The sequence below is a fragment of the Podarcis liolepis genome, assembly GCF_965112155.1.
Source record: "Podarcis liolepis genome assembly, chromosome: 11".
Lineage (NCBI taxonomy): Eukaryota > Metazoa > Chordata > Lepidosauria > Squamata > Lacertidae > Podarcis > Podarcis liolepis.
In genome coordinates, this window is record NC_139565.1 from 17,044,059 (window position 1) to 17,071,343 (window position 27,285).

The window sequence follows — 27,285 nt, forward strand, 5'->3', positions numbered from 1 at the left end:
GCAATGTGCTCTCCAGCTCAGGCGAGGAAGAGATTTCAGATTTTCGTTGTGTATCAGCAGGGGCTCAATTTAATAGGGAACATACATAACTGTTGGAACACAAAGCTGGCAATATAATAAGAGGACGCAGTGTGTATACAGAGGACTTGTACACTGTAGTGCTAAACATATATAATGGGAACAAGTTCCATAGGAAACTATGCGACACGTGGCCCGAGCATGTGGGCTATGCGCTGGAGGGAGCTGCAAACTCACACACTTCCCCCACTGAATGGCTGCATAGCTCAGTGGTAGAGCATCTTCCCTGCATGCAGAAAAGGCCCAGATTCAATGCTTAACATTTCCTGGTAGGGCTGGGCAGTGGCGTAGCATGGCTTACCAGTGCCCGGGGCTGCACAGAAGCAGGGTGGGAAGGAAATGCATGGAGTACACATGCACATGCAACTGCCTAAGGTGTCCACATCACCCAGGAGATCACAGGTGCAGGGTTAAGAAAAGAAGAATCATGTTGTCTGGAGAGGTCATTCCTGGTTCTCATTGAGAAGTTGTTTTCGGTGGAACCCAGAGACGGAAGCATGAGGCTGTTTTGAGGCGGCACCAGGGGTTGAAATTTTGTGCCTGGGGCAACCGCCCCTGTGGCCCCCTTCTCCACGCCACACCACTGGAGCTGGGACTTTCCCTTGGCTGAAATCCTGGAGAACCATTACTAGTGCGCAGACCATTATGAGCTAGATGGACCTGTTGCCCGACTCCGTGTATGACAACTTCCTGCGTTCCACTGCGCATGGAAGTTTTAGTGCATAGTAGGGCAACCGGCATGATTCATCCATGAAAAGTGGGGCACAGATGTTGTTAGGCCCAAGCGTAAAGGCTGTGGTTGACAAAGGTTCTGTACATAATGGGAGATGGTACGAGCCTCAGCCTTACTCTCACCTGACTCTCTGTCCAGTCTAGAGGCCGCCCTACAGGCAAACCAACCCTCGCATTCAAGTACAGTCATACCTTGGTTGCCGAATGGAATCCGTTCCGGGAGTTGGTTCGACTTCCTAAAACATTTGACAACCAAGGTGCAGCTTCCGATTGGCTGCAGGAGCTTCCTGCACTCAATCAGAAGCCGCATTGGACGTTCAGCTTCCAAAAATTGTTCGCAAACTGGAACACTCACTTCCGGGTTTGCGGCGTTCGGGAGCCAAAACATTCAAGTCACAAGGCGTTCAAGATCCAAAGTACAACTGTATGTGTCTTGTTCTGTAAGGCACTATTGAGCAGAGTATGGAATGACTTGCCTTGATCTGGTATAGGGGTCTTCACTATTGAGATGGGAGGCAATTCTGATCTGCTTGCCAGCTGAACCCCTAATGGGTCAACATAGTTGCCCCAAAGTCATAGAATCATAGTTGAAAGGGATCCCGTGGATCATCTAGCCCAAGGGTAGGCAAACTAAGGCCCGGGGGCCGGATCCAACCCAATCACCTTCTAAATCTGGCCCGTGGACGGTCCAGGAATCAGCGTGTTTTTTACATGAGTAGAATGTGTCCTTTTATTTAAAATGCATCTCTGGGTTATTTGTGGGGCCTGCCTGGTGTTTTTACATGAGTAGAATGTGTGCTTTTATTTAAAATGCGTTTCTGGGGTATTTGTAGGGCATAGGAATTCTTTCATTTCCCCCCCAAAAAGTATAGTCTGGCCCGCCACAAGGTCGGAGGGACAGTGGACCGGCCCCCTGCTGAAAAAGTTTGCTGACCCCTGATATTTTAGTCTAGCCCCCTGCAATGCGGGAATATATGCCCATACAGGGCTCAAACCTATGACTTTGACGTTATCAGCACCACAATCTCACCGACTGATCTCACCGGCAAGGCTCGGTACAACTAACCTCCTGGGATGCTATATAGATGTTTTCAAGCCCTATCTCAATTTCTGTCCGGCTGCATGCCGCGTTTTGATATTTCAGTGTGCTTCATTAGGTCCTGTTGCTTAAAAGTATTGACACTAGATCATTGTTCTTAGATTCACTCACAATGGCCCAGCAGGTGACCCCAAACTACACAGTGATCGTTATAGGCGAATCTAATTGTTCCTTTGCTCGGACAAACACTCATAACATTCGACTGTAATATTCCCTGAGCACTTTGGTTTCAAATGTTGTATGGGGCTTATTTTTAGCCCATTAAAAACTCTTCGGCAGGAAAGACACGAGTGCAGCTCCGATAATCCACGCTGCCTAATCGCACACACGGCCAAATAATCACAGAAAGTAGCTAGCCAAACTTTAAATTTGGTAGCGACCTCAGGCTGCTAGCTTCCAAAATGTGCTGGCTTTTCTGTTTCCAATAGTCCATTTGCTGCCTTGCAGTGCTTTTGGCTGCCACAACTGAGTACTGGCCAGAGAGAAGCGTTCTGTGTGCCAGTTGGATCACAGGAGGATAGCTGAATCCATGGGTGCTTGATTAAACTTTGCCACCCAGTGGCACCCATTTAATTTTGGCTTTGAGATACCCACAGATAAGTTGAGGCCAAATGAATTGCTCAGGACATTTCTGAGTTTCGTAATGGCAATGCCTAGAGGAATGGTTACCATAGCAGACCCTCCAAGTGTCCCTATTTTCCAGGGATGTCCCTAATTTAGAGAAGCCATCCCGGTTTGCAGTTTGATCCTGGAATGTCCTGCTTTTTCTTAGGATGTCCCTATTTTCATCGGAGAAATGTTGGAGGGTATGGTAGAGAAAACCAATAGTTGTTAATAGCTGTATTTCAGGTGTTATTTATGGTATTTGGGTACCATGCCATTAAAAGGTGTGTTTTTTAAAGTTACATTGTCCCTAACACAGACCTTCCAAGGGTCCCTTTTTTCCAGGGACAGACCCAGACTTTTAGAAGCCACCCTGGTTTCTGATTTGATCCCGGAATGTCCCACTTTTTCATTGGAGAAATGTTGGAGGGTGTGGAGTCATGTGACGCCTGAGCCTAGGAGATAAGTAACTAGACAACCTTTAGAAGTAGTAGTAGTAATTTTTTGTTTATACCTTGCCCATCTGGCTGGACATCCCCAGCCACTCCCCAGCGGCTCCCAACAGAATATTAAAAATATGGTAAAACATCAAACATTAAAAACTTCCCTTAACAGAGTTGTCTGTTGGAAGCCACCCAGAGTGGCTGGGGCATCCCAATTAGATGGGCAGGGTTTAAATAATAAAATCACCATCGCCATCATTGTTATGGAATAGGTTGTCCCTACACTGGTACCCCAGTATTGATGTATGGAAGTGAGAGCAGGACCATAAAGAAGGCTGGTCGCTGAAGAATTGATGCTTTTGAATTATGGTGCTGGAGGAGACTCTTGAGAGTCCCATGGACTGCAAGAAGATCAAACCTATCCATTCTGAAGGAAATCAGCCCTGAGTGCTCACTGGAAGGACAGATCCTGAAGCTGAGGCTCCAATGCTTTGGCCACCTCATGAGAAGAGAAGACTCCCTGGAAAAGACCGTGATGTTGGAAAAGATGGCGGGCACAAGGAGAAGGGGAAGACAGAGGACGAGATAGTGGGACAGTGTTCTTGAAGCTACCAGCATGAGTTTGACCAAACTGCGGGAGGCAGTGGAAGACAGGAGTGCCCGGCGTGCTCTGGTCCATGGGGTCACGAAGAATCGGACACGACTAAACAACTAAACAACAACAGTGGTACCTCTGGATATGAACCACCCCCTTTGTGAATGCTTCAGGCTATGCACGCGGCAAACACGGAAGTAAAGTAAAGGTTTCCGCCGACAGCTCCTGCACAGGAGCGGGCTACTGCCACCCAAGCCTGTGCAGAACAGTGCACCTCTGGATGTGAATGTTTCAGGGTAAGAATGGACCCCCAGAACGAATTAAGTTCGTATCCAGAGCTACTACTGTATTTTGAGCGGATAAATGTTGGAGGGTATGCCAACACCAAGTGATGCATATAATAATAATAATAATAATAAATTTTATTTATATCCCGCCCTCCCCAGCCGAAGCTGGGCTCAGGGCGGCTAACAACAATCAAATAACCATATAATTGAATAATCACACATTCTAAAATATTTCATTATAAAAATTAATTAAAATCAAATTGATGGCAACCAAAGTGCAGTGCAGGTTGCCAGAGGAGGGAGTCAGGCTGCGCCCTGACCAAAGGCCTGGTGGAACAACTCTGTCTTGCAGGCCCTGCGGAAAGATGTCAGGTCCCGCAGGGCCCTAGTCTCTTGTGACAGAGCATTCCACCAGATTGGAGCCACAGCCGAGAAGGCCCTGGCTCTAGTTATGGCCAGCCTAACCTCTCTGAGGCCTGGGACCTTGAGGATGTTTTTATTTACAGACCGTAGGTTTCTCTGTGGGGCATACCAGGAGAGGCGGTCCCGTAGGTACGAGGGTCCTAGGCCGTATAGGGCTTTAAAGGTTAAAACCAGCACCTTAAACTTGATCCTATACTCCACCGGGAGCCAGTGCAGGTGGTATAGCACCGGGTGAATGTGATCTCGCAGCGAGGACCCCGTAAGGAGTCTCGCTGCGGCATTCTGTACCCGCTGGAGTTTCTGGGTCAGTCTCAAGGGCAGCCCCACGTAGAGCGAGTTACAATAATCCAGTCTGGAGGTGACCGTCGCATGGATCACAGTGGCTAGGTCAGGGCGAGAGAGATAAGGGGCCAGCTGCTTCAAAAGCTGCCCTCTGGGTGATCAATGCACTACTGCAGCCCATTGAACTTAAGAGTTTAGTGGAAGTAACTATTTTAGGAACAGAGACCCATACATTTGCAGAGAAGCTCTTTTCCGTCATCCTTAAATAAGATCCTGTCTCCCACAGAGACTGCTGTTTCTCCATTTGAATGAATCTCATCTTTGTTTCCACGATCAACACACAAACCTCGTCTCTGTTCTGCACAGGAAAGCTTTTGAATCCAAGATTCTGGGGTGTGTGGTTTTTTTAAGCATTGAAGGGGCAAATCCTTCCTTGGCTCATTGAGCCTCGCCTCAGCAAGATTGCACAGAATTACATCTCCCTAGAATGGCTGATAGTTCGCCAGAAATACTGCACAGTGTTTCAGAAAACTCAAAGGGGAATTTAGAAATGGTTAGGCTTCACATTTTGGGTTTGTGAACTATTTCTCTAAGACTTGAGCAAGTTGCAGCTGCTGCCCAGAGAGCTTGCTGGCGAAACGGCGAGGCTGAGCTGTCCTGGCCGCTGCTGAAATTTCAGTAGCTGACATCACTTGGAGAGTGCCTGAAGGCAAGAACCCGTTGTAAACAAGCTGTCAGGCTTAACTAGGATATCCTGTGAAAATGTCTTAAACAAACGAGCAGCCACTTGGAGCCTGGCTCAACAAAGCAGCTATTCCTGGAGAAGCCTTGCTTGAGCTTGCATGGCGATCTAAAGAGAAAATCCTGCTTTTTCAAGAGGCACCACTAGGTTTTTCCAGCCAGAATTTTACATCCTAAATTGTACCCAGGTGGTCACCGCCCTACAAAATGATATCAGTATGATGGAGAACATGGAAGCCCAATGGCCACTGTGAACTAGGCAGCTGCAAGCACTGAATATTTTTTTAAACCCAACCCTAATCACTTTAATTTTTATATTATTTTTTTGGCTTAAAATGGGGAATCATTTTCAACCGAGTGCTGCATTGCCTATTAGCGCACCACCTGGGGGTTTCATGACAGTGGTGACCAATGACAGTGGTGACCACTGACCACTGGCAGCAGTGGGCACAAGTGACACCACTTAGCCATATTCAAGCATTCATTTCTCTTAGATTCCTTCCCCACACATCTGGCAAGATCTGCCCACTCCAGCCTGTCAGTCTCCTTTTTAACAGTTGACCATCATTTTTACGAAGTGGGAAGTCTTCTACTTCTGGAGGGTCCCCCTGTTATTTAGAAGCCTTACATCATATCAGGGGATGTTGCTTTTTTCCTCCCCTTGGCATCTAATAATAGCAATTTTGAGGCTGTTAGCAAATTAAAATTTGTTTCTCATCAGAGGGGATTTTTTTTTCTAGTGGCAATCCACGATATGGATTGAATGTACTTCCGTTTCTTAATACGCATTTATTGGTTGTGTTATGTGGAACTGGGAGTGGAAAGCTAATGTACTAAGTCCTACTGCAATGCGCTCTACATGGGGCTACCTTTGAAGCTGACCCGGAAACAACAATTAATCCAGAATGCGGCAGCTAGACTGGCTACTGGGAGTGGCCGCCGAGACCATATTAGACGAGTCCTGAAAGACCTACATTGGCTCCCAGTATGTTTCCAAGCACAATTCAAAGTGTTGGTGCTGACCTTTAAAACCCTAAATGGCCTCGGCCCAGTATACCTGAAGGAGCATCTCCACCCCCATCATTCTGCCCGGATGCTGAGGTCCAGCTCCAAGGGCCTTCTGGCAGTTCCCTCACTGCAAGAAGCGAGGTTACAAGGAACCAGGCAGAGGGCCTTCTCAATAGTGGCGCCCACCCTGTAGAACGCCCCCCCCATCAGATGTCAAGGAAATAAACAACTATGTGACTTTTAGAAGACATCCAAAGGCAGCCCTGTTTAGGGACGTTTTTAATGTTTGATGTTTTATCACTTTATTAATAATAATAATAATAATAATATTCTGTTGGGAGCTGCCCAGAGTGGCTGGGATATAAATTTGTTGTTGTTGTTGTTAAATTAAATAATTTAAAATACATGGACATGGAACAAGAACAAGTTGGGCTATACATCCTGGCGGAATTTTGGCTGACCTGGGATTGGAACAGACTTAGAGCAGGGGTGGGGAATATTTGTAGGACTGCAACTCTGACCATCTCTGACTATTGGCCATGTTGGTTGCAGCTGATGAGAGCTAGAGCCCAGTATCACCTGGAGAGCCAAATCTCCCGTCCCTGACATAGAGCATAGAACCAACCTTTGATTGGTGGTGCCATCACTGGGGGCTGCCCAATAGGCATTGACCCATGGCAGAGCCGATTGGGTGGTAGGTCCCCATTTGTGAAGGCCCGCCTTAGTGAAGTGCATCTGTCTCCCTTACTGACTTCCAGGCATTTGATGGTTGAAAGGTACTGGGTGAAATTATCATCCTATCAGTGCAAGCATTTTAGCTTGCCAGATGCAAAGAACTCCCCCCTCTTCCCCCAAGCCATTGGGGGGGGGGAATACAGGGAGGGAAGCCCTGTTGTGCAAGCAGAAGTCTTTGCCCAGGGCTTCAGCTCACAGGATTTGCTGAGTGAATCTCGCCCATCGTTCCTGGCACCACTGAAATTACGGGTTGAGAAAATGTATTTAACCGTTTTTTAGAATGCTATTAACAGTGTTTTCAGTATTGATTGTGTTTGTGGCCCTGGGCTCCTTTGGGGGGAGGAGGAGGGGCAGGAAATAAGTTAATGAAATAACCATACCTCCCTACTGTGAGCTTATACATTGCACAGCTGGGTAGCTCTTTATAATCTTGCAAGAGCCTCAGAACTGCTTCTCGATGGCTGGACCTCAACCTTCTTCTGTAACGTTTAATAGGTCTGGTCCTGTTATGAGTGCGCACCTGGACTCACAGGGACGTTCATATACACAACTGCCGAGAGGTTTGGGATCTTACCTGGTGTTATGGCATACACTTGTTATGGACGTGTGTTAACATTATGCCCACAGGATGCTCTCACAAAGAAATAAAGGACGTTTGGTTTATTAGATGAAATGGGAGTGACAGAATCTATAAAGATGCTGCTTTAGACAGCAAACTTACATTCTAAGCAGGTAGCAAATTATGATACATACACACCTTGATTAAAGAGTAGAAGATTCTCTAACTGTTCTGAAAGGCTTACAAAAACGTGGGCATAAACTTGAATTGAAGAGGGGGTGGGGGCAGTTTACCTACCCTTTAAGTAAAGGAGAAATATGCTGAGTCCTGAGGAGCACTGGGGTAAGTGCTGTCCTGTTGCAGCTAGCCAACTAACCTTGTGGAGCTGTGGTCTAAACCACTGAGCTCCCGTTGCTGTGTCCCAGCTCCTGCCAACCTAGATGTTCGAAAGCACACCAGTGCAAGTAGATAAATAGGTACTGCTGTGGTGGGAAGGTAAACGGTGTTTCCGTGTGCTCTGGTTTTTGTCACAGTGTTCTGTTGCACCAGAAGCGGTTTAGTCATGCTGGCCACATGACCCGGAAAGCTGTCTGTGGACAAATGTCGGCTCCCTCAGCCTGAAAGCAAGATGAGCACCGCAACCCCATAGTCACCTTTGAGTGGACTTAACCATCCAGGGGTCCTTTACCTTTTCACCTTTACCTGTATATAATGCTTTTTTGTATAACTTTTTGCCAAGGTATGCCAGTGGAGAGGGGAGAGGCTGTAAAATGTGTCTGACAATTTGCACAATCCCTTCCAGACTTTCCTGCCTAGTTCTTACCTTGCCCATCTTTGGCCATCGTGTTCCTGATTGCTTAACAAAAGAGCAAAAGACTTCAATAGTATCTGCACCTGCGCATCTCTGTCGGTGATCTGCCTTTACATCACCTTACCATTGTGGGGATGGATCTCACTGAGGAGTTGAGTATCATGTACAGTCTTACCTTGGTTTTCAAACAGCTCAGTTCTCAGACGTTTTGGCTCCCAAACGCCGCAAACCCAGAAGTGAGTGTTCCAGTTTGTGAACTATTTTTGGAAGCCAAACTCCCAACGGTGCTTCCGATTGGCTGCAGGAGCTTCCTGCAGCCAATCAGAAGCCACACTTTGGTTTCCAAACATTTTGGAAGTCGAACGGACTTCCGGAATATATTCCGTTCGACTTCCAAGGTATGACTGTACTTGAAAACTAAATTTGCATGTGTTTGTCTTCTGGTCATTTATGGGTCAACTCAGGATGTGCCCAAATGCCTTTCAGCAGGGGGCTGGAATCTGGCTTGTTCCAGGATCACCAAAGCTCATCATGGAGGGTCTCATGTTATATTTGAGTTAATCTTATACTTATGCCACGATCTATAAACCGTATCATAAATTCTGATTAACGCTGGACCTTGAAATGCTATAGCTGAGTGAAGATACACTATATGAAATGCATTATTTTTTTTTGCTCTCCGTGTTTCGCTCTTCTCATCTCAAATATGCCCTTTCCCCTTGTTCTTCCTGCAGGTATCCTTTAGGTACCACTGTAGATTATATAATGAATGGCGTCGGACCAATCAAAGAGTTATCCTCCTCATCCCAAAGTCTGTCAGCATCCCTTCAAACCAGCAGTCATTGCTGGGCCTGCATTCGGTCAAAAGGAACTCAAAAGAGACAATCGTTTAATTGTGATAATCATGAGCTGGGGCCATGAACTACATGCGGGGGTCTAATTCCATCCAAACCTGATAGTGGTTATTATGAAAAGACAAGACTCTTTACTCCGAAGAGAGGACACGACTGTTGGAATTGAAATCATGGATGCTGCAATCATATGATATTTGCTGAGCTGCCAAACCTGCTTAAACTTTAGCAGATACTGTATGAAATTCCTCAATCCCATGTTGATATAGCTGCATCGCTAGGGATGCAACCCTTTTTTATTGTTGTTTAAAGATTATTAAACTATGATGGCAAACAATGCAAAACACGTCTGTGGCGGTATTTCTTTAAGTGGTTCGACAGGTTTCCTGCCGCATTCCTCCTCTCCCACCTACATTAAACAAGAAGAATAGGAGGATGTTGTGCTGCAATTGAACTTTAATAAGTGAAATGCCATTTGAAAAGAGAGAGAAGTGTTGGTTTGACACACACAGCACATTGGTCTCATAAGAGACTTAAGATTTTCTGCTCAAGCCTCACAAAGACTGGCCAAATGTGCAAAAGAAAGTCTATTTCCTGATCACCCTTTATTTGGTTAACATACATGGGAACAGGAGCTTCCCAATTACCGTATTTTTCTCTCTATAACACTCACATTTTTTCTCCTAAAAAGTAAGGGGAAATGTCTGTGTGTGTTATTGAGTGAATGTGTGGTCCCTGGAGCAGACTGGCCCGAGTGCAGGGGCAAAAATCAGATCCCGCGTCACGGAGGAGGGAAAGCTGTAGAGGAGGCTGCTGCTTTCCTGCATTCTGCCTCAGGGTCACCCCAAATTCACCATCAGATCACATAGCATGTCTATGGCTACAGCCTGCACCAAAAAAATCACGCACCCACTGTTGCCTGGGGCCACAATGGTGCAAAAACGTGGTTACAAAGCACAGATCCACATGGATTCTCAGGATTTTTGCATTGGGCTACCCCAAACTCACCGTCAAATCACATGTCTGTGGCCACAGCATGAAGCACAAAAATGATACATCCACTGTTTCGTTCGGATTTTTTTTTTCTTGTTTTCCTCCTCTAAAAACTATGTGCGTGTTATGGTCAGGTGCGTGTTAAAGAGCGAAAAATACGGTATTTTCAATGGCATATTTTCAAATTCTGCTCCTGGGTGCCTTTCCCCCGCTAATGAGGAAGAAGGTAGCCGCTGCTCAGGTATGGGGCTATAACTCCCACCATCTCTGACCATTGACCATGTTAGCTGCAGCTGATGAAAGCTGGGTGTCCAGTATCTGCCCTCCCCCGCTTTAAATGCTTAAAACCTGCAAATTAGGTAGCGATTAGCATAATCTGCCAAATGTTGGATGATCTGCTCCATGTGCTCCATGCAAGGTTAAAATATTTTGATTGGTTTCTTTAAAATTGTCATCTTAAGAGCAGAGAAAAACAAGGAAGAAAACACTTATTTTGGCCATGCTAAAGATAATGGACGGGACGCGGGTGGCGCTGTGGTCTAAACCACTGAGCCTCTCAGGCTTGCCAGTCGGGTCAAATCCCCATGATGGGGTGAGCTCCCATTGCTCAGTCCCAGGTTCTGCCAACCTAGCAGTTCAAAAACATGCCAGTGCAAGTAGATAAATAGGTACCGCTCCGGCGGGAAGGTAAACGGCGTTTCCGTGCGCTGCTCAGGTTTCGGTGTTCCGTTGCACCAGAAGCAGCTTAGTCATGCTGGCCACATGACCCAGAAAAACTGTCTGCGGAGTGGACAAACGCCAGCTCCCTCGGCCTGTAAAGTGAGATGAGTGCTGCAACCCCATAGTCATTTTTGACTGGACTTAACTGTCAGGGGCCCTTTACCTTTAAAGATAATGGACTGGTTACTAACAGCAGAGTCTTGTACACGTTTAGTCAGAAATAAGTCCTGTTGAGTTGAGACTTCTTTCCAGGAAAGTAGGAATAGGATTATAGCTAACCATGAATGCTGAGTTTGCAGAGGAGAATCGGCAATGTATAGTACAGGTTTTGTTAGCCTCGCGCCCTGCAGAAGCTTGAGCTACAGTTCCCACACCACCCAGCAATGTTAGCTGGGGCTGACAGTTGTACAGTGGTACCTCGGGTTAAGAACTTAATTCGTTCTGGAGGTCCGTTCTTAACCTGAAACTCTTCTTAACCTGAGGTACCACTTTAGCTAATGGGCCTCCCGCTGCCGCTGGGCGATTTCTGTTCTCATCCTGAAGCAAAGTTCTTAACCTGAAGCACTATTTCTGGGTTAGCGGAGTCTGTAACCTGAAGCGTCTGTAACCCGAGGTACCACTGTAGTCTAAAACATCCGATTTCGTATCTGACCAGAGGAAATCTCCTTGAGGGATATACAGGAGATTCTGCATGTTTTTCCTATCTATCCCCTCCTTCTGGGATTCATAGCAGAACATCCTGGGGCATTACTCTTGAAGGCCAGAGTAATGTTGTAGCTTCATACCTCACGTACCAAACATATCAGTGCCATAAATACTGGTGTAAATCTTGAGTGAGCCACGTTACATCAGAACAGAGTTTTGCCCTAGTTCTCCAGATTTATTTTGTAAAAGGAGCTTCTGCATACATAACGGACTGCCTCATTAGACGTGTTCTAGGAAGACTGGGCCTGAGTTGCATAACAATCAAGTAAAGCTACAATTCTCTGCTGGATTTTCCGCTTGACAGGTAAATTTAGATGAGAGTATGTAAGACTACTTCTTCGTACCAGTGAGACTTCAGGTCTATTTGTGAACAAATGTTTACAGCAAGCTTTGTAATTGTGGCCAATTCCAATTTGGAATTCTTTTTTTAAATTCCTGGGTGGTGGTACGCCTTGCTTACGACTGCCCCTTCCTAAGGAGGGGGGGAAATTGTTTTATTCATCCCCTTACCCTTTTTAGAGTTAAGCTATCAATGGACTTGCTTGTACCAACAATTACTGCTGGCAAGGCGGTGACATGTAGCTTCTGTGCAATTTATTATCTTTTTCTAAGTCATGGCAAATATATAGGGGGTAAGCCGGCATTTGGCTTATATTTCCTGTTACAATGGTCGAATGGGAGAGGATATGTAAAAAAATATGGCTTATATTTCAGATGGAATAAGCAACTGTTATTTGGCCAAAAAAAAACAACAAAAAAAACCCCCCACATAATTAAACGAAGAAGTTTGACCACCTTTTTGAACAGATGAATGTACAGTGGTGCCTCACAAGACGAAAAGAATCCGTTCTGTGATTCTCTTCATCTAGCGGTTTTTTCGTCTTGCGAAGCAAGCCCATTGACGGATTAGTGGATTAGCGCTACTAGCGGCTTATCTGCTGATCGGATCAGCTGATAAGCGGTTTAGCGGCTTAGAAAAAGGGGGGGAGGGGAAAAAACCAGCAGGAACACACAAGACATTGTCGTCTTGCGAAGCAAGCCCATAGGAGATTCATTTTGCGAAGCGCCTCCAAAACGGAAAACTCTTTCGTCTAGCGAGTTTTCCGTCTTGCGAGGCATTCGTCTTGCGGGGCACCACTGTATCCTTATATAATTTTGAATACATTCAAAACAGGAGCATGGGTGCCCTTTAGATACTGCAGAATTCTTCGAAATGACAATCCAGTAAAAGCTACGATATTAGGACTTCAGTATTTCATTTTATTTCAGCAGTGCACCACAGCCTGAGGTCCTTCACTCAAAACCCTAATTAAAATGGCCCCCCACTGCCCAATCTATACCTGCTTGGCATGTGAGCAACGAGTGCCAAAGCTCCCGAGGCTTATTCAAAGGATTAGCTCTGCAGCTTCATCATAGCACCTATGTGACTTAAGACTCCAGAGCCAAAGATTTATGCCTGCTCAGGCTTTTGGCACTGGAAGGCCTACTTACGCCTTATGCAGGGGTTTCTTACCCCTTGCCAGAACACTGGTAGGAGGTGCCCAAGGGGGGCTTTCACGACAGGGAAGCACACAGATTGGCCCGCTGATTAGATTGTATACCTGAAGGAGCATCTTCACCTCGCTGTTCAGCCTGGACAATGAGGTCCAGCTCCGAGGGCCTCCTGGCGGTTCCCTCAGTGGAAGTGAAGTTACAGGGAACCAGGCAGAGGGCCTTCTCAGTAGTGGCACCCGCTCTGTGGAACGCCCTGCCATCAGATGTCAAGGCGTAACTATACAACCTTTAGAAGACATCTGAAGGCAGCCTTGTATTGGGAAGTTTTTAATGTCTGAAAGTCGCCCATACTACTACTACTACTACTAATAATAATAATAATAATAATAAATATGCAGCAACAAACCTAAGTTCATTAAGCCGTGGTAGGCTCTCATATTCAGAGAATGAGTTGTGTTCAGGATCACCATGTATCCTAGTTTTCAAAGGACAGTCTCTATTTTGAAGCATCCAAGTGTTATTGAGGAACTATAAGGGAGAACTGAAGATGCCCATGAAACATTTAACACATGCACAACAGTCTGAGCAGGGACGAAAACCACCTGGTGCCAGTCTTCCCCACTATGGCATAATGTAGTGTGTTTCTTACGGTGGATTGGCACCTATAAATTAGCGTGCACAAATTTTATGCAAAGTTATATCTTTAATCATCTCCTTTTGAGAATGTGTGAAGTGGTCCTCTGGGTGTGTTTGGCCTAGTGAACCATAAATAGTGCAATCAACAAACCAGAAAGGGGTAAAATGCCTACTCCCAGTTTGTCAGGGCACAACCTACACAGGGAAGGCTCTTCTTAGGACAGGAACATAAACTTCAAATGCGAGTGTTGACCTGTCAATCAACTTGTACCTGGGTAGAGAAGGCTCTCAGGGTTCTACAATTTGAGAAACAACTTTCTATTGTTTAGTTAACGCAACTGAGAATCATGCAATTAAATACTTTAATGGGGGGGGAATCATTTGCAAGGCATTTTTCAGGTTTTGCTGTTTCCTCATCTACCCAACTCAGGCACAAAAATACAAGATGGGGCAGCAAAGAGAAGCATAAGGAAAGGATTTCCATCACTCCTTAGCAGCTGCCTGAGGCTCCCTAGGGACGGCAGCCTTGCAATGTGAGAATTCCAGTATCAGCATTTTAGACATGTGATAAATCCATTTTTAACTTTCAGAATCCGAAAGGCTGATCTTAGTAGATACCAAAATCTTCAGACTTTACAGTTTAATTGTAAGAGTACATTCAATAGGGAAAGCAAAGAGAAATATTTCTGTGTGGTTTTTATCCTAAAATAAAGCTGATCTAAGAAATAGGTTTTACATTACATTGCCTAGCTCAGCAGAAGGCAGAAAGAAGTGCTTCCCAAGCAGCAACTGTGTCACCAAGTGACAAAAAAAGTTACTCTAGGGTACCTTGCCATCTAACCAAGAGAAAATATTTAGCATTGGTAGCAAAGTTCTGATGCAAAATTGGATGAGGGAGTTTGTGATACTGTTGTAACATTTCGATCAATGTGCAATCAGAAATTTAGTTTAATGGAAGTTCTAATACATACATTTGACAAGCAAGACAGTGACAGTTATTTCAAAGTATAGCTGCTTTTGACTGTACCCTGAGTGCTTTCAACTGAGAACACAGAGAGGTTCAACATGAAAGCTTTTTCACTACTCCAGTCTGGTAAATAACCAGTTTTATGGTCCAGGAAAGCTAAGGGGATGATCAGCATTATGTTAAGAGATGAACCCAGGGAGGAAGCAGAACCAAGGTCTCAACTTGGGATATTGGTTTATGCATGAAGTTGCATTCTGTGAAGGATCATTATTCAAGCTGTAACAAACAGTAATCCAGTAACAGGTAGGTAGCCGTGTTGGTCTGCCGTAGTCGAAACAAAATAAAATAAAATTCCTTCCAGTAGCACCTTAGAAACCAACTAAGTTTGTTATTGGTATGAGCTTTCATGTGCATGCACACTTCTTCAGATACACTGAAACAGAAGTCACCAGACCCTTATAAGAGGGTGGGGAGGGGTATTACTCAGAAGGGTGGTGGGAGTGGGTGATTGGTTGATAGATGTGGTAAACCTGTCACAACTTGCAGGAAAAAAGCAAGGGGTGAGATGGCTAAAAATAGCTTTATCATGTATAATGAGATAAGAATCCAATGTCTCTATTCAGACCAGGTCTCTCCATGGTTTTAAGTTTGGTTGTTGTTGTTTAGTCGTGTCCGACTCTTTGTGACCCCATGGACCAGAGCACGCCAGGCACTTCTGTCTTCCACTGTCTCCCGCAGTTTGGTCAGACTCATGTTTGTAGCTTCGAGAACACTGTCCAACCATCTCGTCCTCTGTCGTCCCCTTCTCCTTGTGCCCTCAATCTTTCCCAACATCAGGGTCTTTTCCAGGGAGTCTTCTCTTCTCATGAGGTGGCCAAAGTATTGGAGCCTCAGCTTCACGATCTGTCCTTCCAGTGAGCACTCAGGGCTAATTTCCTTAAGAATGGATGCGTTTGATCTTCTTGCAGTCCATGGGACTCACAAGAGTCTCCTCCAGCACCATAATTCAAAAGCATCAATTCTTCAGCGATCAGCCTTCTTTATGGTCCAGCTCTCACTTCCATACATCACTAGTGGGAAAACCATGGCTTTAACTATACGGACCTTTGTTGGCAAGGTGATGTCTCTGCCTTTTATGATGCTGTCTAGGTTTGCCATCGCCTTTCTCCCAAGGAGCAGGCGTCTTTTAATTTCGTGACTGCTGTCACCATCTGCAGTGATCATGGAGCCCAAGAAAGTAAAATCTCTCACTGCCTCCATTTCTTCCCCTTCTATTTGCCAGGAGGTGATGAGCCCAGTGGCCATTATCTTCGTTTTTTTGATGTTGAGCTTCAGACCATATTTTGCGCTCTCCTCTTTCACCCTCATTAAAAGGTTCTTTAATTCCTCCTCACTTTCTGCCATCAAGGTTGTGTCATCTGCATATCCGAGGTTGTTGATATTTCTTCTGGCAATCTTAATTCCGGCTTGGGATTCATCCAGCCCAGCCTTTCGCATGATGAATTCTGCATATAAGTTAAATAAGCAGGGAGACAATATACAGCCTTGCTGTACTCCTTTCCCAATTTTGAACCAATCAGTTGTTCCATATCCAGTTCTAACTGTAGCTTCTTGTCCCACATAGAGATTTCTCAGGAAACAGATGAGGTGATCAGGCACTCCCATTTCTTTAAGAACTTGCCATAGTTTGCTGTGGTCGACACAAAGGCTGTGGTAAGAAGTTGCAATTCAGCAACTTCTCTTTCCAGTCTATTTCTGAAATTCTTCTGTAATATGACAGCTACTTTGAGATCTTGTATATAAATGTCCTGGGAGATTGAAGTGTTCTCCTACTGGTTTCTCTGTCTTGTGATTCCTGATGTCAGATTTATCCTTTGGCGTAGGGTTTGGCCAGTTTGTCCAATATAAATGTAGGGGAGGTGTGGTGATTATAGGGGAGATTATAAGTGATTAACTTCATTACAGAACGGCCAAAGAAAAACAAGTCTAGAAATCTCATAGATTCAAAAAACACAAAATAGCAAGGTGATCAAAGAATGAAATGGTTGGGGAGCGTATAAGTGTGTAATATAGTCACAACGGGATCAATTTTTGTTTTTGGGGTGTAAGGCAGGCAGAACAGTGTCTCAGCTAAGACAACTTATTAGTAGAGCTATCTATGAAGGGTTCTGCATCACGGCTTTCTTCTTGGGAGATGTTTTGTAGCTCCCACCTCTCTATCATCCGACTACCGCCTATGCCTGGCTGTAACCTTGTACAAAAAGCAGACAGATACAGAACTCTCCATTGCGATGCATTCAGGCAGTAAAATAAACTGGGAACGGGAATGTTATAAAATACAGGCATTATTGTAAAATCTTAGCAGATACCACAATGCAGCGAACCTGCTGATACGAAGACTACACCTTATGTTGCAATGACAAGTCTAATTAAAAATTTAGCATGAAAAAAATGGGGTTAGGTTTAAGGACTCGCCAAATCCAAAGAAACTCGGAGTATCGTTAAGACAGCCCTGATATTTAATTGAGAGGGAAAGAGAAAATGCAAAACAACAACTATCTCTAGTACCTCATTAGAAAGAAAACAATTGTTTTGGGTCTATAGTCCAGGCAAATCTTAGCTACTCCGAGTAAAAAAAAAAGCAGAGAAAGATAATTTTAAAAAGCAATAAGGCTTCCCTTGGCGAACCAATTCTCTGTGCAAACAGCCTCCAGAGCAAAAGCCATGAAGCTAGATATTGTAAACATATCACAATGAGCCATTACCAAGCTTGGGCAAAACATTTGCTACAATTCACATATATAGGGAAAGATAACATTGGAGCCTTCTCTAAATATTAGCCGCCGCCACGTATCTGAAATTACTACTAAAACAAAAATAAAACTTCAATTTCAATAAATGTTTGTAAACCAGGATGGTGGTGGTTGCAAACAGCTTTTCACAGTAGCAGATTCATTAATTTCCAACAGAAAGTTATATAACATAGAGAGGGATTTCAAGGAAGAGGATCAGCGGTATTTAATACAGGTAAATAGCTTGTGCTATCTGACAGATTCTCAGTAGAAAGCTTTGCTTTTAAAAAGTTTATTTTCTATCCTGTAGTTTTTGTTACCATGTTAAATTCCAAAGCAACTTTGTGCCAGTTTTTGAAAGGCTTGCTTTTATGCAGAGATTAAAAATTATACAGGTTATGATAAATTTATTCCTTGCAGCTGTAAAGGGAAATTTGTCCAGAACAAATGGAATTAAAAAGCCAATGAAGAAGTTTGTTGCCTGTTTCTTCCCAAGCTTCTTCTCCCAGCTACTGAAACAAGATGCCAAGATTTGGCCAAAAAACCCCAAACTAGATAGAATTCAAACTATCGTACAAAAAGCAAAAAATCTTTTTTTTTTACAGCTAACGGGAACCAGCAGCTATCAACCTAATGAACACTTCCTAGTTCTGTATACTATTTCAAAACAAGCTTGATTTGGCGTGAAAGTCCCTTTCCACTGAAGCCCCTTCCCCATCCTCCGTCATGCAGAGATTCACAGATTGTCTCAAGATGCTTTGCCAAAGCAGTTAGGTCTGTACACCTTGACACTTAGCAAAAGTGCAAATCCTACTTCAGCCTTTGGTATAGAAGTTATTGACAAGCAGGGCTTCGGATTTCTCCCAAGAAAATGCCTTGACCAGAACTAATCAAATTAGAACAGCTGAAGTTCACTTTTCTGGCTTGTCACCCAACAGGAAATTTCAAAAATAAGATGAGGCAGAGCTTGCCGACAATAGAATATGTAACACTTTCTCCTCCAAAGGAAGAACATGTCTCATCACTGTATCTTTAGCTGACATTCAAATACAATCATGCATTTAATCATTTCCTAACTGCACATCAAAGACACCCATCAGGATAGCTGGTAAGAGGGACTATGGCTCGGTCAGTAAAACCTGAGACTCTTAAATCTGAGGGTCATGGGTTTCAGTCCCAAGCTGAGCGAAGAATTCCTGCACTGCAGGGAGCTGGAGAAGAGGGTTCTTGTGGTCCCTTCCAACACTATGATTCTGAGTCTATGTCAGCTTCCCCAGCCTAGTACCCTTCAGATGTTTTGGATTCAAACTCCCATCATCCCAAATCAGCATGGATCTGCTGGCTGGAGCTGCAAGCTCAAAGCTTATGGAGGAAACAAAACTGGGAAAGGTCAATCTTGGTTGATATGTATTTTTCCCCAACTACATGTTCAACTCATCCAGTATCCTTAGTTATAACAGGAGAGGGAATGACTGTATGTTAGATGAACTTGTACATAAATATAGGGTGGGGGAGAGAAAATATGGCCTAGCGACTGCCTCTCTCTTTTAATCCTATTAATGTGCATACTGTCAAGTGACCTCTTGACTTATCGTACTCTTTCTTCTACCATGGAAAAAGAAGGTATACTACTTTTGCCAAGATTCTCTCACAAACACAAGACACAGAATTAGGCAATTTATCCTATAAAGATCCTTTACATAACATTACACCATCTGATATTTTATGACACAGCAAAAAATGATAATTATCAAATTAGATGCTAATCAATAAGTAACTGTCCCTTTGCTGGTGTCTTAACAGTACTGAAGAGAGCAAAAGATCTAACATGTAAGCAACTTTACTTCAGCTCCTCAGCACACAAAGTCTATTATCTAGAATGATTTTCAAGGTATCCTTAAGCAAATCCCATTTTATTTTAATTTCCCATGACTCTATTACACTATTTTGATAAACGAGAAGCACAAACATGTCTACAAACCTGAATTTCATGGTTTCTTCTCAGAGCTATTTAGCTAGAGCACTATCAAGGTGTAAACTGATGCAATTCCAGGATTCCAAATGGTTGTTCTCATCAGCCAAAACAAATCCTATTTCTGTTACAAGACTAAACTTTAAATGGGGCATTAATTTTGGTTAACATTTACCAACTTTCTTACACACTTCCCTGCCAAACATTACTTATAAAAAATGAAAAGGTGCAGGATGACCACTTTTAGATCCTTTCATCAACATTATCTCTTTAAAGCCCTAAACGGCCTCGGCCCAGTATACCTGAAGGAGCGTCTCCACCCCCATCGTTCTGCCCGGACGCTGAGGTCCAGCGCCGAGGGCCTTCTGGCGGTTCCCTCATTGCGAGAAGCAAAGCTACAGGGAACCAGGCAGAGGGCCTTTTCGGTAGTGGCGCCCGCCCTGTGGAACGCCCTCCCATCAGATGTCAAAACGATAAACAACTACCTGACATTCAGAAGACATCTTAAGGCAGCCCTGTTCAGGGAAGTTTTTAATGTATGATATTTTAGTGTTTTTTTGGTTTCTGTGGAAGCCGCCCAGAGTGGCTGGGGAACAAATAATAAATTATTATTATTATATTATTTATTTTACACGCCCTATGAGACACTTGTAGCCTATTTCAAACACATTATCAACCTGAGTTCAACACAGACCACTTTCCTCCATCCTCAGCTTGAACCAAGCACCACTCAGTTTATCCTCTTTGGGGGGATAAACAGTCCAAATCTTCACTTCACACATTAAAAGGCATTGTGGGGAAGGATAACAGAAGTGAAAGGGAAGTGTTCTAGGGTGTTGTTTCATTTCAACAACATTCATATCCTTAGATATGAATCTAAGGTATGTTGTAAGATATGATAGCCAATAATGCATATGAATGTAGCATCTCTCTTAGACATTAAGTAGATATTAAGACATTTTTAATCTCCAGTACTTCAGCACAGCTCAAATGTTTACTTCTTGAGTTTGATACGGTGCTGTAATGAACCTTGCAAAAGTAGAAGTCAATTTTATCAGTGAATTGCCCTTTTCCTATCTTCAATGAACACTCCAATAGCAAGACTCCCATCTTGTGGCGGAATGGATCGTTGTAGAACATGAATCGCCAGAGAAAGCTTTTGGCTTTCATGGCATTTAGAATAGGTCATGTCTATTTCTGATTTCCGTATCCTTTCTCAAAATACGTATCGTTGAACATTCCTCTTCATGGCTGGAAGCCAATTTAGCTTGATTTTGTACCCTGGCAAAGGAACATTTCTGCTTGCAAAACATTTAAAACAATGCACCTACAAGCCAGAATATTTGTTTTTTTTCACTTTCATTAACTGATAACAGTAACAAAAAAAGGCACATTCCACTTTCCCAATTATAACCAGCTATATCAAGGCTTCTCTGTAGCCAACCTAAGTAGCTCTAATCAATCCAGCTAATAACCAAGGGTTAACACCCACTCAATAAGGAAAAGGCAATCTGTAATAAGACCAATGAACAAAGAATCTATGAACAATAGAGATGATTCTGAGATACTGCTGACACAGCTGTAAGCACTGAATCTCTAGTTTGGTTGAGACATGGTAGATGCAGACAATGTAAGGTTGCCTAAAGGACTGGAACTCCTCCTTTACCTACTTCACATATCAAACTTTTCTATTAGTGTTTTGTTAGCATGAAAGAATAATTTCTTCTAAATATCAAATGCGGGTGGCCCTTTTGCAGGGGTGAGGAATCCCTGGTCTACAGGTCAATTCTTGCTTGCCTTTAGAAAACAGCCTAAGGGGAGAAAGACATTGAGGTTCTCATGTCTTGGAAGAGCAGGGAGGAGAAAGGGATCTCTCGGACCTTGAATTAAATTGGACGGTTTGCAAAGCAGAGGGATGGTCTCCCAAATATGCTCCAGGCTGGGTGCAAGGAACCTCCTTGCCTTGGAGAAAAGTGTGGGGAAATGCCCCTCAGAAGCATCCAGTCTGCAAGACGCTTGACCAAAGCAGGAAGACTGCTCCCCATCTTGTTATAGGCTGGGTTCAACATCAGGTGGTGAAACTCCAAACACACAAACACCCCCAGGAAAATCTAAGCAGTATTTTGTTGTGGTTACTGAAAGCTGATTGGTGTTTTAAAGGTGTAAGTGACAAGCATATTGTAAAATGTTGAAGGCAAGTACAATTGGGATTGAGGACTGGAGTGATCATTCTGTGATATTATAGCAGTGGACAAAGCTGTATTGTACCTTTTGAATAAATGTTTACTAAAAATAAAGACAAGTACATAGCTAAAACGAATTGGTCTAAGCAGAAAAGGTACACCGGTCATTAAAGACAGTTTCTTTCACCTACAAATATGATGGTTCCACATATCATTTCTAAAGGAAAAGAGCCCCCCCCCCCCCGCCAAAAAAAATACAAGTCCCTTCTTAAGGTAACTTTTATTTGTTAATTTGACATGAAAAGGTATGCAGGTTACACTAGAATTTAAAAAACACACCTAACACATTATCATAAGCCTGATTTGTGGTAAAGTTTCTAAGTGAAGCAAAACTAGCAAAAGAATTTTATTGAATCCTTCATCCTTCTATTTACGATGCAATTCTTGGATAATGTTCTTTACAAATGTTCCAAGTAAAACTTGTATAACCTGATAGCTAAAATACAAAAGTTTTCAGTACAAAAGGTTTTGTTGAGTGCCCCTTTACTTCCCCTTCCAAAAAAAAAAAATCTAATAATGTAAAAGGACAAAGAGTAGATGGCTAATCTAACTAACAAACCCCCCACACAGTAGTTTATTATTCTTAAATGAAGATATTAGAAAAGGACCAGCATAAAAATGAGGACTGTTTTTGAAAAACAGTACATTATTCAGTGTCAATATTTCACATTTCAAAAAGCTATATATATGGGTTTCACTTACAAAAAGCTCCATCTCTGTGACAAATGAAATTAAGGCCAGACACAGCTTTAAAATTCACAAAAGGAAATACAAAAATATTGTGCTTCCAAACAGGTTCTCCTCTGCAGGAAGGGATTAACATAACTGAGGATATACAGATGACGAGTTTACATGATTGCACAGCTTTTGTTGGCTGTTCGTGGGTCTCCCTGTTTTAAAGAGGGAAAAGACAGCTTTAATTAAGGTTAAAGTAGGGACATTTTAGGTATCTTTCAATAATTGTAGTTTGATGAACTGTTTTTTTTAACAGTCTGCCTTCTTCACTGAGCTTTTTGTCATGGGAACTGCTTGTGGACAAATTCATGGGCACGTTTTATCAAGCAGGAAACACTTTGAGCCAGGGGTGGAGAACATGTACTTTCTTCAGATATTGTTTACTCCCATCAGTCCCTGCCAGCATGAGCAATGTTCAGGGATGGAAACCTTTGAAGGGCTTGAGCAGGAGCTCATATGAAAAGGATAACTACCAGAACATTCTAAATTCATGGCTGATGAGCAAGGAGATCTTGCTCAGAGAGGAACCAAAACCACTGCTTTCCACCATATAGTGCCTTATTGGAAAGCCAAGTTTCAAAATGTAAACAGAATATTGCCTGCCACAGCTCTAGGCCATGATTTTGATCTAGTACAATACAAGCCATGCATGTTTAAAGCTGTGATGAGCAATGCAATTTAGTTTCAGCCCTTTTAGCCAGAGTTGGCCCACATGTTCTCCAGCACATCAGTGTCTCTGCAGCCATGAGATTCTCAAATTACCAATGAGAGCCTATGTTAGGGATAGGGAACCCATGGTCCTCCTGTTGCTGTTGGACTACAACTCCCATCATCCCTGACTATTAAGTCATCCTGGCTGGGGCTGATGGAAGTTAACCCAATAACATCTGGAGGGCTAGGTTCCCCCGCCTTTGGGCTCTGCTTGGGACTCACATAATGCTTACCTCTATAGTAGCCACTAAAATTGCTACATCTTAAGACCTTTAGATACACAGGAGGTTACTATGGACATAACTTTGCTTCACTGTGGCAATATGAAAGAGTTGCAGAATTCTTCCAAATACCAATATTTTGATTTTTTAAAAACAATAACCTGGATTGTTCTCCTGCCAAGGTCACTACAGAAATAGGTTTATTTTCCATATCACTATTTAAGTTACAGGAAGCGGGTGGCGCTGTGGTCTAAACCACTGAGCCTCTTGGGATTGCCAATCGGAAGGTCGGCGGTTCAAATCCGCATGACAGCGGTGAGCTCCTGTTGCTCTGTCCCAGCTCCTGCCAAAATAGCAGTTCGAAAGCATACCAGTGCGAGTAAGTTATAAGATACCTGCTGGTGGAATAGATCCTCTTGTTCTACAGCTTCAGCTGGTTCTTCATCTACTTCCTCCACCTCTTCAACTTCAAGTAAAGTTGTCTTGAAGACGGTGCTTCTCTGAGCAACTTCCTGTAACAGATGCAGCTGTTCAGTTATTCAATGCTTGCAACATTAAGGTAATGTTAAGCTATCTGGCATTTTTTAGTGACCATTTGCTGGATGTTAGTATGACTGTTGTCAATCTAGAATCTGACACAGACTGTACTAGTGGCATGTACCAGTACACTATATATCCAAGCAAAAAGTACAGCTCTGTTCCACTTTGGGGGCTATTCTCATTATACAAATTAGTTTGTGATGAGCATAGGTTAGCAAGGTTTCCAACATTACCTCTCCCTGAGAGTTTTTCAGCACAACTTTCACATCTTTGCCAGTGCCCCAAGAGTTTTGGTTCTTCCAGATGAGGTCAGAAGGAGGACTGGCCGTTACTCCGGCATTAGCAGCCCAGATCTGGGAAAGGGAAAGATACATCAATCAGGATTAAAATAAGTCTTCCAAAAAAGAATTGTGCAAGCTGTATCTATAGCAATAGTTCTGGAAGCAAATAAATGGCAGAAGACCTAGACAAAAACATTCAGCTTAAAGGGATTGAACGATAATAACTGCATTTGTAATGAGTTAAATTTTCTTAGCTGAACTTTATAAAAAGCGATTTATAGAGCACCATACAAGTTGCACCCCATTTGCAATATCTGCAGATATTGTAGATATCTGCAGGGTGCCCTTCCAAAACAGACCCAGGACCCACAGCTTTCTGGAGAGTTCTGTAATTGCCATGGGTGCAGGTTAGATGGCTCACACCAGCTTTCCAAACTTTTCCAGTTGGCGACACACTTTTCGCGCATGCATGCTCTATTCTGCCTCTCATGTTTAGAGGTGCCTAAGCGCAAAGTAGCATCACTCGCTAAGCAGGAGTTACTGTTTCCCTCAGAATACTGACACAGGAAAACTGGTGTTGGGGAGGAGTGACAAACCCACCCATCTCCACCTTTTACATTTTGCTTCTAACCAGGCTCAGCACCAGAAAGCCTGGCAGTAGAAGAAACAGCCTAAGTCTGAGAGAAAAATATCGAGACTGGCACAGGGAAAAGGTTAAAAGCTCATTCTGTTCCAACCAGATAAATATTCCACCACCATTTTCCTATTATTCCACCAAAGGGTTTTCAAGAGATGAATTTACTAGGATCACTGTGTGTAAACAATTTTTGCAACTCTTTAGGAAGCCACTGAAAGTCCTTAATAGAAAATGAAATACATACACCTAGATTGGAGCAGCAGCAGCAATTACCAAAGAACCCACGTTAGACCCAAAGCACGTTTCCAACACGCTAATCCCAAGTTACATTTTGATATCTCAAAAAGTAGGTTTCACTTACTGTAACAGTCTGGCCTGCCTTCAGCACATATCTTGAGGTATATTTGTAAGTGACAGAAGAGTCTCCTATTTTCCTTATCATCTCCCAACCTCCCATTGGTTGGTCCTAAACAAAAGCAGGTGATGTTTTCATGTCAAGCCATTATGTACTCATTTCTGAACATTAAGACTGCAGTCTTATAAACCAGGTTGTTTTTATCCCCACCCGACCCCTTATGAACAACATTTGACATAGACAGGCTGCCCACCTGTCAATCACCTGACATCACCTTTTCTGACTGCAGGGGTCTTCAGAAATCCCTCTGTGATCTTGCACAGCACATTGAAAAGGGCTTTGCCAACTGCTAGTGCCTGCAGGCATCCCTTTCAGTTAGTAAGGTTTTTAGCTGCCCCCCCCCAACCCATCATATGTGTCAAATGTAGGACAGGTGCACATGCCTTGGGACAAAATGCTCTGGTGGGCATGATTAAGACCACAGGCCAGAGGTACCCCATTTCGACTATATATGGTTACCTGGGAGGAAGTCCTGCTGAATTCAGTGGGGCGTACTTCTGAATATCAATGTATAGAATGTCACTACAGTGCACTTGCAAGTTATATGCATTTAACATGTGCGCATTAATTTTTTATTTTTTTAAAAAAAATGATATTTATTGGGAATTTAAAGTTACATAAAAAAAGAAAAAGAAAAAGCAAGAAAAAAGAGATTAAACAATACAAATCAATAAAAGGAGAATAAAAAGTACAAAACATACAATACACTAAAATCAAAAACAAGAGCAAAAGAATAAATTTAAAAACAAATCCAATATTCCCATATCCTTATCTTCATTAACTTGTTTCATCGACCTCCTCACACCTCCCTTTTTTGTATTCTAATTATTAATTATCTCAGCAAATCCTTTCCATCTTTCCCTGTATTCTGTCCTTTAGTTGTCTTAATTTATTTTAGCCTTATCTTACCATAAAAAAACTTTAGAACTTAAAAACTTATTTATACATAACTCCTTATAACATTTCTACTAAAGCCTAATAGTTTCATTCCAAGATTTTCCTAACAGTCATTAATTTTGCAATATTTCTCTAAATGAATTTTTAAGCTTTCTGCCAATCTTCATCCACCATCTCTTCTTCCTGGTCTAGGGTTCTGTCAGTCCTTTCTGTCTGTTCTATCTAGTCCATCAACCTGGTGATCTTATGTCCAAGGCTCTTAACTCTTTTCCATGTCCCTTCTGCAGATCTTCTTCATAATTGTACCTGCACTTTACTTTGTCTTCTGCTGGTCTTGTACGCATTCAGCTTGGCAAAAATATTAATTAAAAATGGGGTGGAAAGAAGGGGGGCATCTGGAGGGGGGAGGCCTTTGGCAATCCCGCCTGCCATGGCACCCAGTTTGTTTTAACTAGATATGATTTTGGCTTTAGGCACTATCCCTGGAACGTTTAAGTAGCTGGCTTACCATATAAGTCATTATATACACTTGAACATTAAGCCATTCAAAACACAGGGAGGATGGTGAAATAGATATGCCCTCTAACCCTTTCTATCAACTTGATCGCTATGCAACCCTTATTGTTTCACCTGGGACACATCTTGTAAGACCATTTAAGAGTTTTACACTCTTGATCCACTCTCAACTTTTGCAGGACAAGTCATCAGTCACAGGAGAACATTTGTTTGTTGCTGCTGCTTCTTTCTCCGGTCATCCAGGGAAATGTCATCTACATTTTAACCACCTCATCTGATTATTCAGGTTTCCATACCTGCTCAGAAGTGTTTTTCAAGCGGATAAACTTGCCGTCTACATCTATTTCCTCAATGCAGATATTTCCAGTAGCGGAAGCTGAATGAGAGATGCTAACGCTACTACTGGCCTCAGATTCCTCAACATCAACCCTCTTCCTCTTTCCCCTGGTTGTGCGCACACTGCGGCTGGATGATGCCCGAGAGACTGTCACACGAGAAGATGGGCTGGGAGTAAGTTTCAATCTGTGGAAGAAGAGAAAAAAGGAAACCCATCAACACACACG

At 43.2% G+C, this 27,285-nt stretch overlaps 2 protein-coding genes and 2 long non-coding RNA genes across 7 annotated transcripts in view; 2 read left to right on the plus strand and 2 right to left on the minus strand.

The window, feature by feature from the left end:
* MARCHF3 (membrane associated ring-CH-type finger 3) overlaps window positions 1-9,591 on the plus strand; it is a 176,291-nt gene extending 166,700 nt beyond the window's left edge. For all 3 annotated transcript variants that reach the window (XM_083464642.1, XM_083464644.1, XM_083464643.1), the window contains one exon: window positions 9,131-9,591. In XM_083464642.1, the coding sequence (XP_083320768.1) occupies window positions 9,131-9,289 (159 nt within the window). In that variant the 3' untranslated portion in view covers window positions 9,290-9,591. The remainder of the gene's footprint in view (window positions 1-9,130) is intronic.
* A 2,225-nt stretch (window positions 9,592-11,816) lies between these two features.
* Window positions 11,817-13,645, minus strand: LOC310688558. Its single transcript, XR_014517036.1, has 2 exons — window positions 13,566-13,645; window positions 11,817-12,137 (listed from the first exon to the last, which is right to left on the minus strand). It is a non-coding gene; the product is annotated as an uncharacterized lncRNA (long non-coding RNA).
* Window positions 13,646-21,974: 8,329 nt separating this feature from the next.
* Window positions 21,975-27,285, minus strand: part of LMNB1 (lamin B1) — a 28,107-nt gene continuing 22,796 nt past the window's right edge. For both annotated transcript variants that reach the window (XM_083464545.1, XM_083464544.1), the window contains exons 7-11: window positions 27,019-27,244; window positions 25,256-25,360; window positions 24,210-24,329; window positions 23,832-23,948; window positions 21,975-22,659 (exon numbers count right to left, since the gene is read on the minus strand). In XM_083464545.1, the coding sequence (XP_083320671.1) occupies window positions 22,618-22,659; window positions 23,832-23,948; window positions 24,210-24,329; window positions 25,256-25,360; window positions 27,019-27,244 (610 nt within the window). In that variant the 3' untranslated portion in view covers window positions 21,975-22,617. The remainder of the gene's footprint in view (window positions 22,660-23,831; window positions 23,949-24,209; window positions 24,330-25,255; window positions 25,361-27,018; window positions 27,245-27,285) is intronic.
* The window catches only part of LOC310688356, a 387,571-nt gene continuing 383,380 nt past the window's right edge, over window positions 23,095-27,285 (plus strand). The window contains exon 1 of the long non-coding RNA XR_014516888.1: window positions 23,095-23,723. This is a non-coding gene — a long non-coding RNA (uncharacterized lncRNA). The remainder of the gene's footprint in view (window positions 23,724-27,285) is intronic.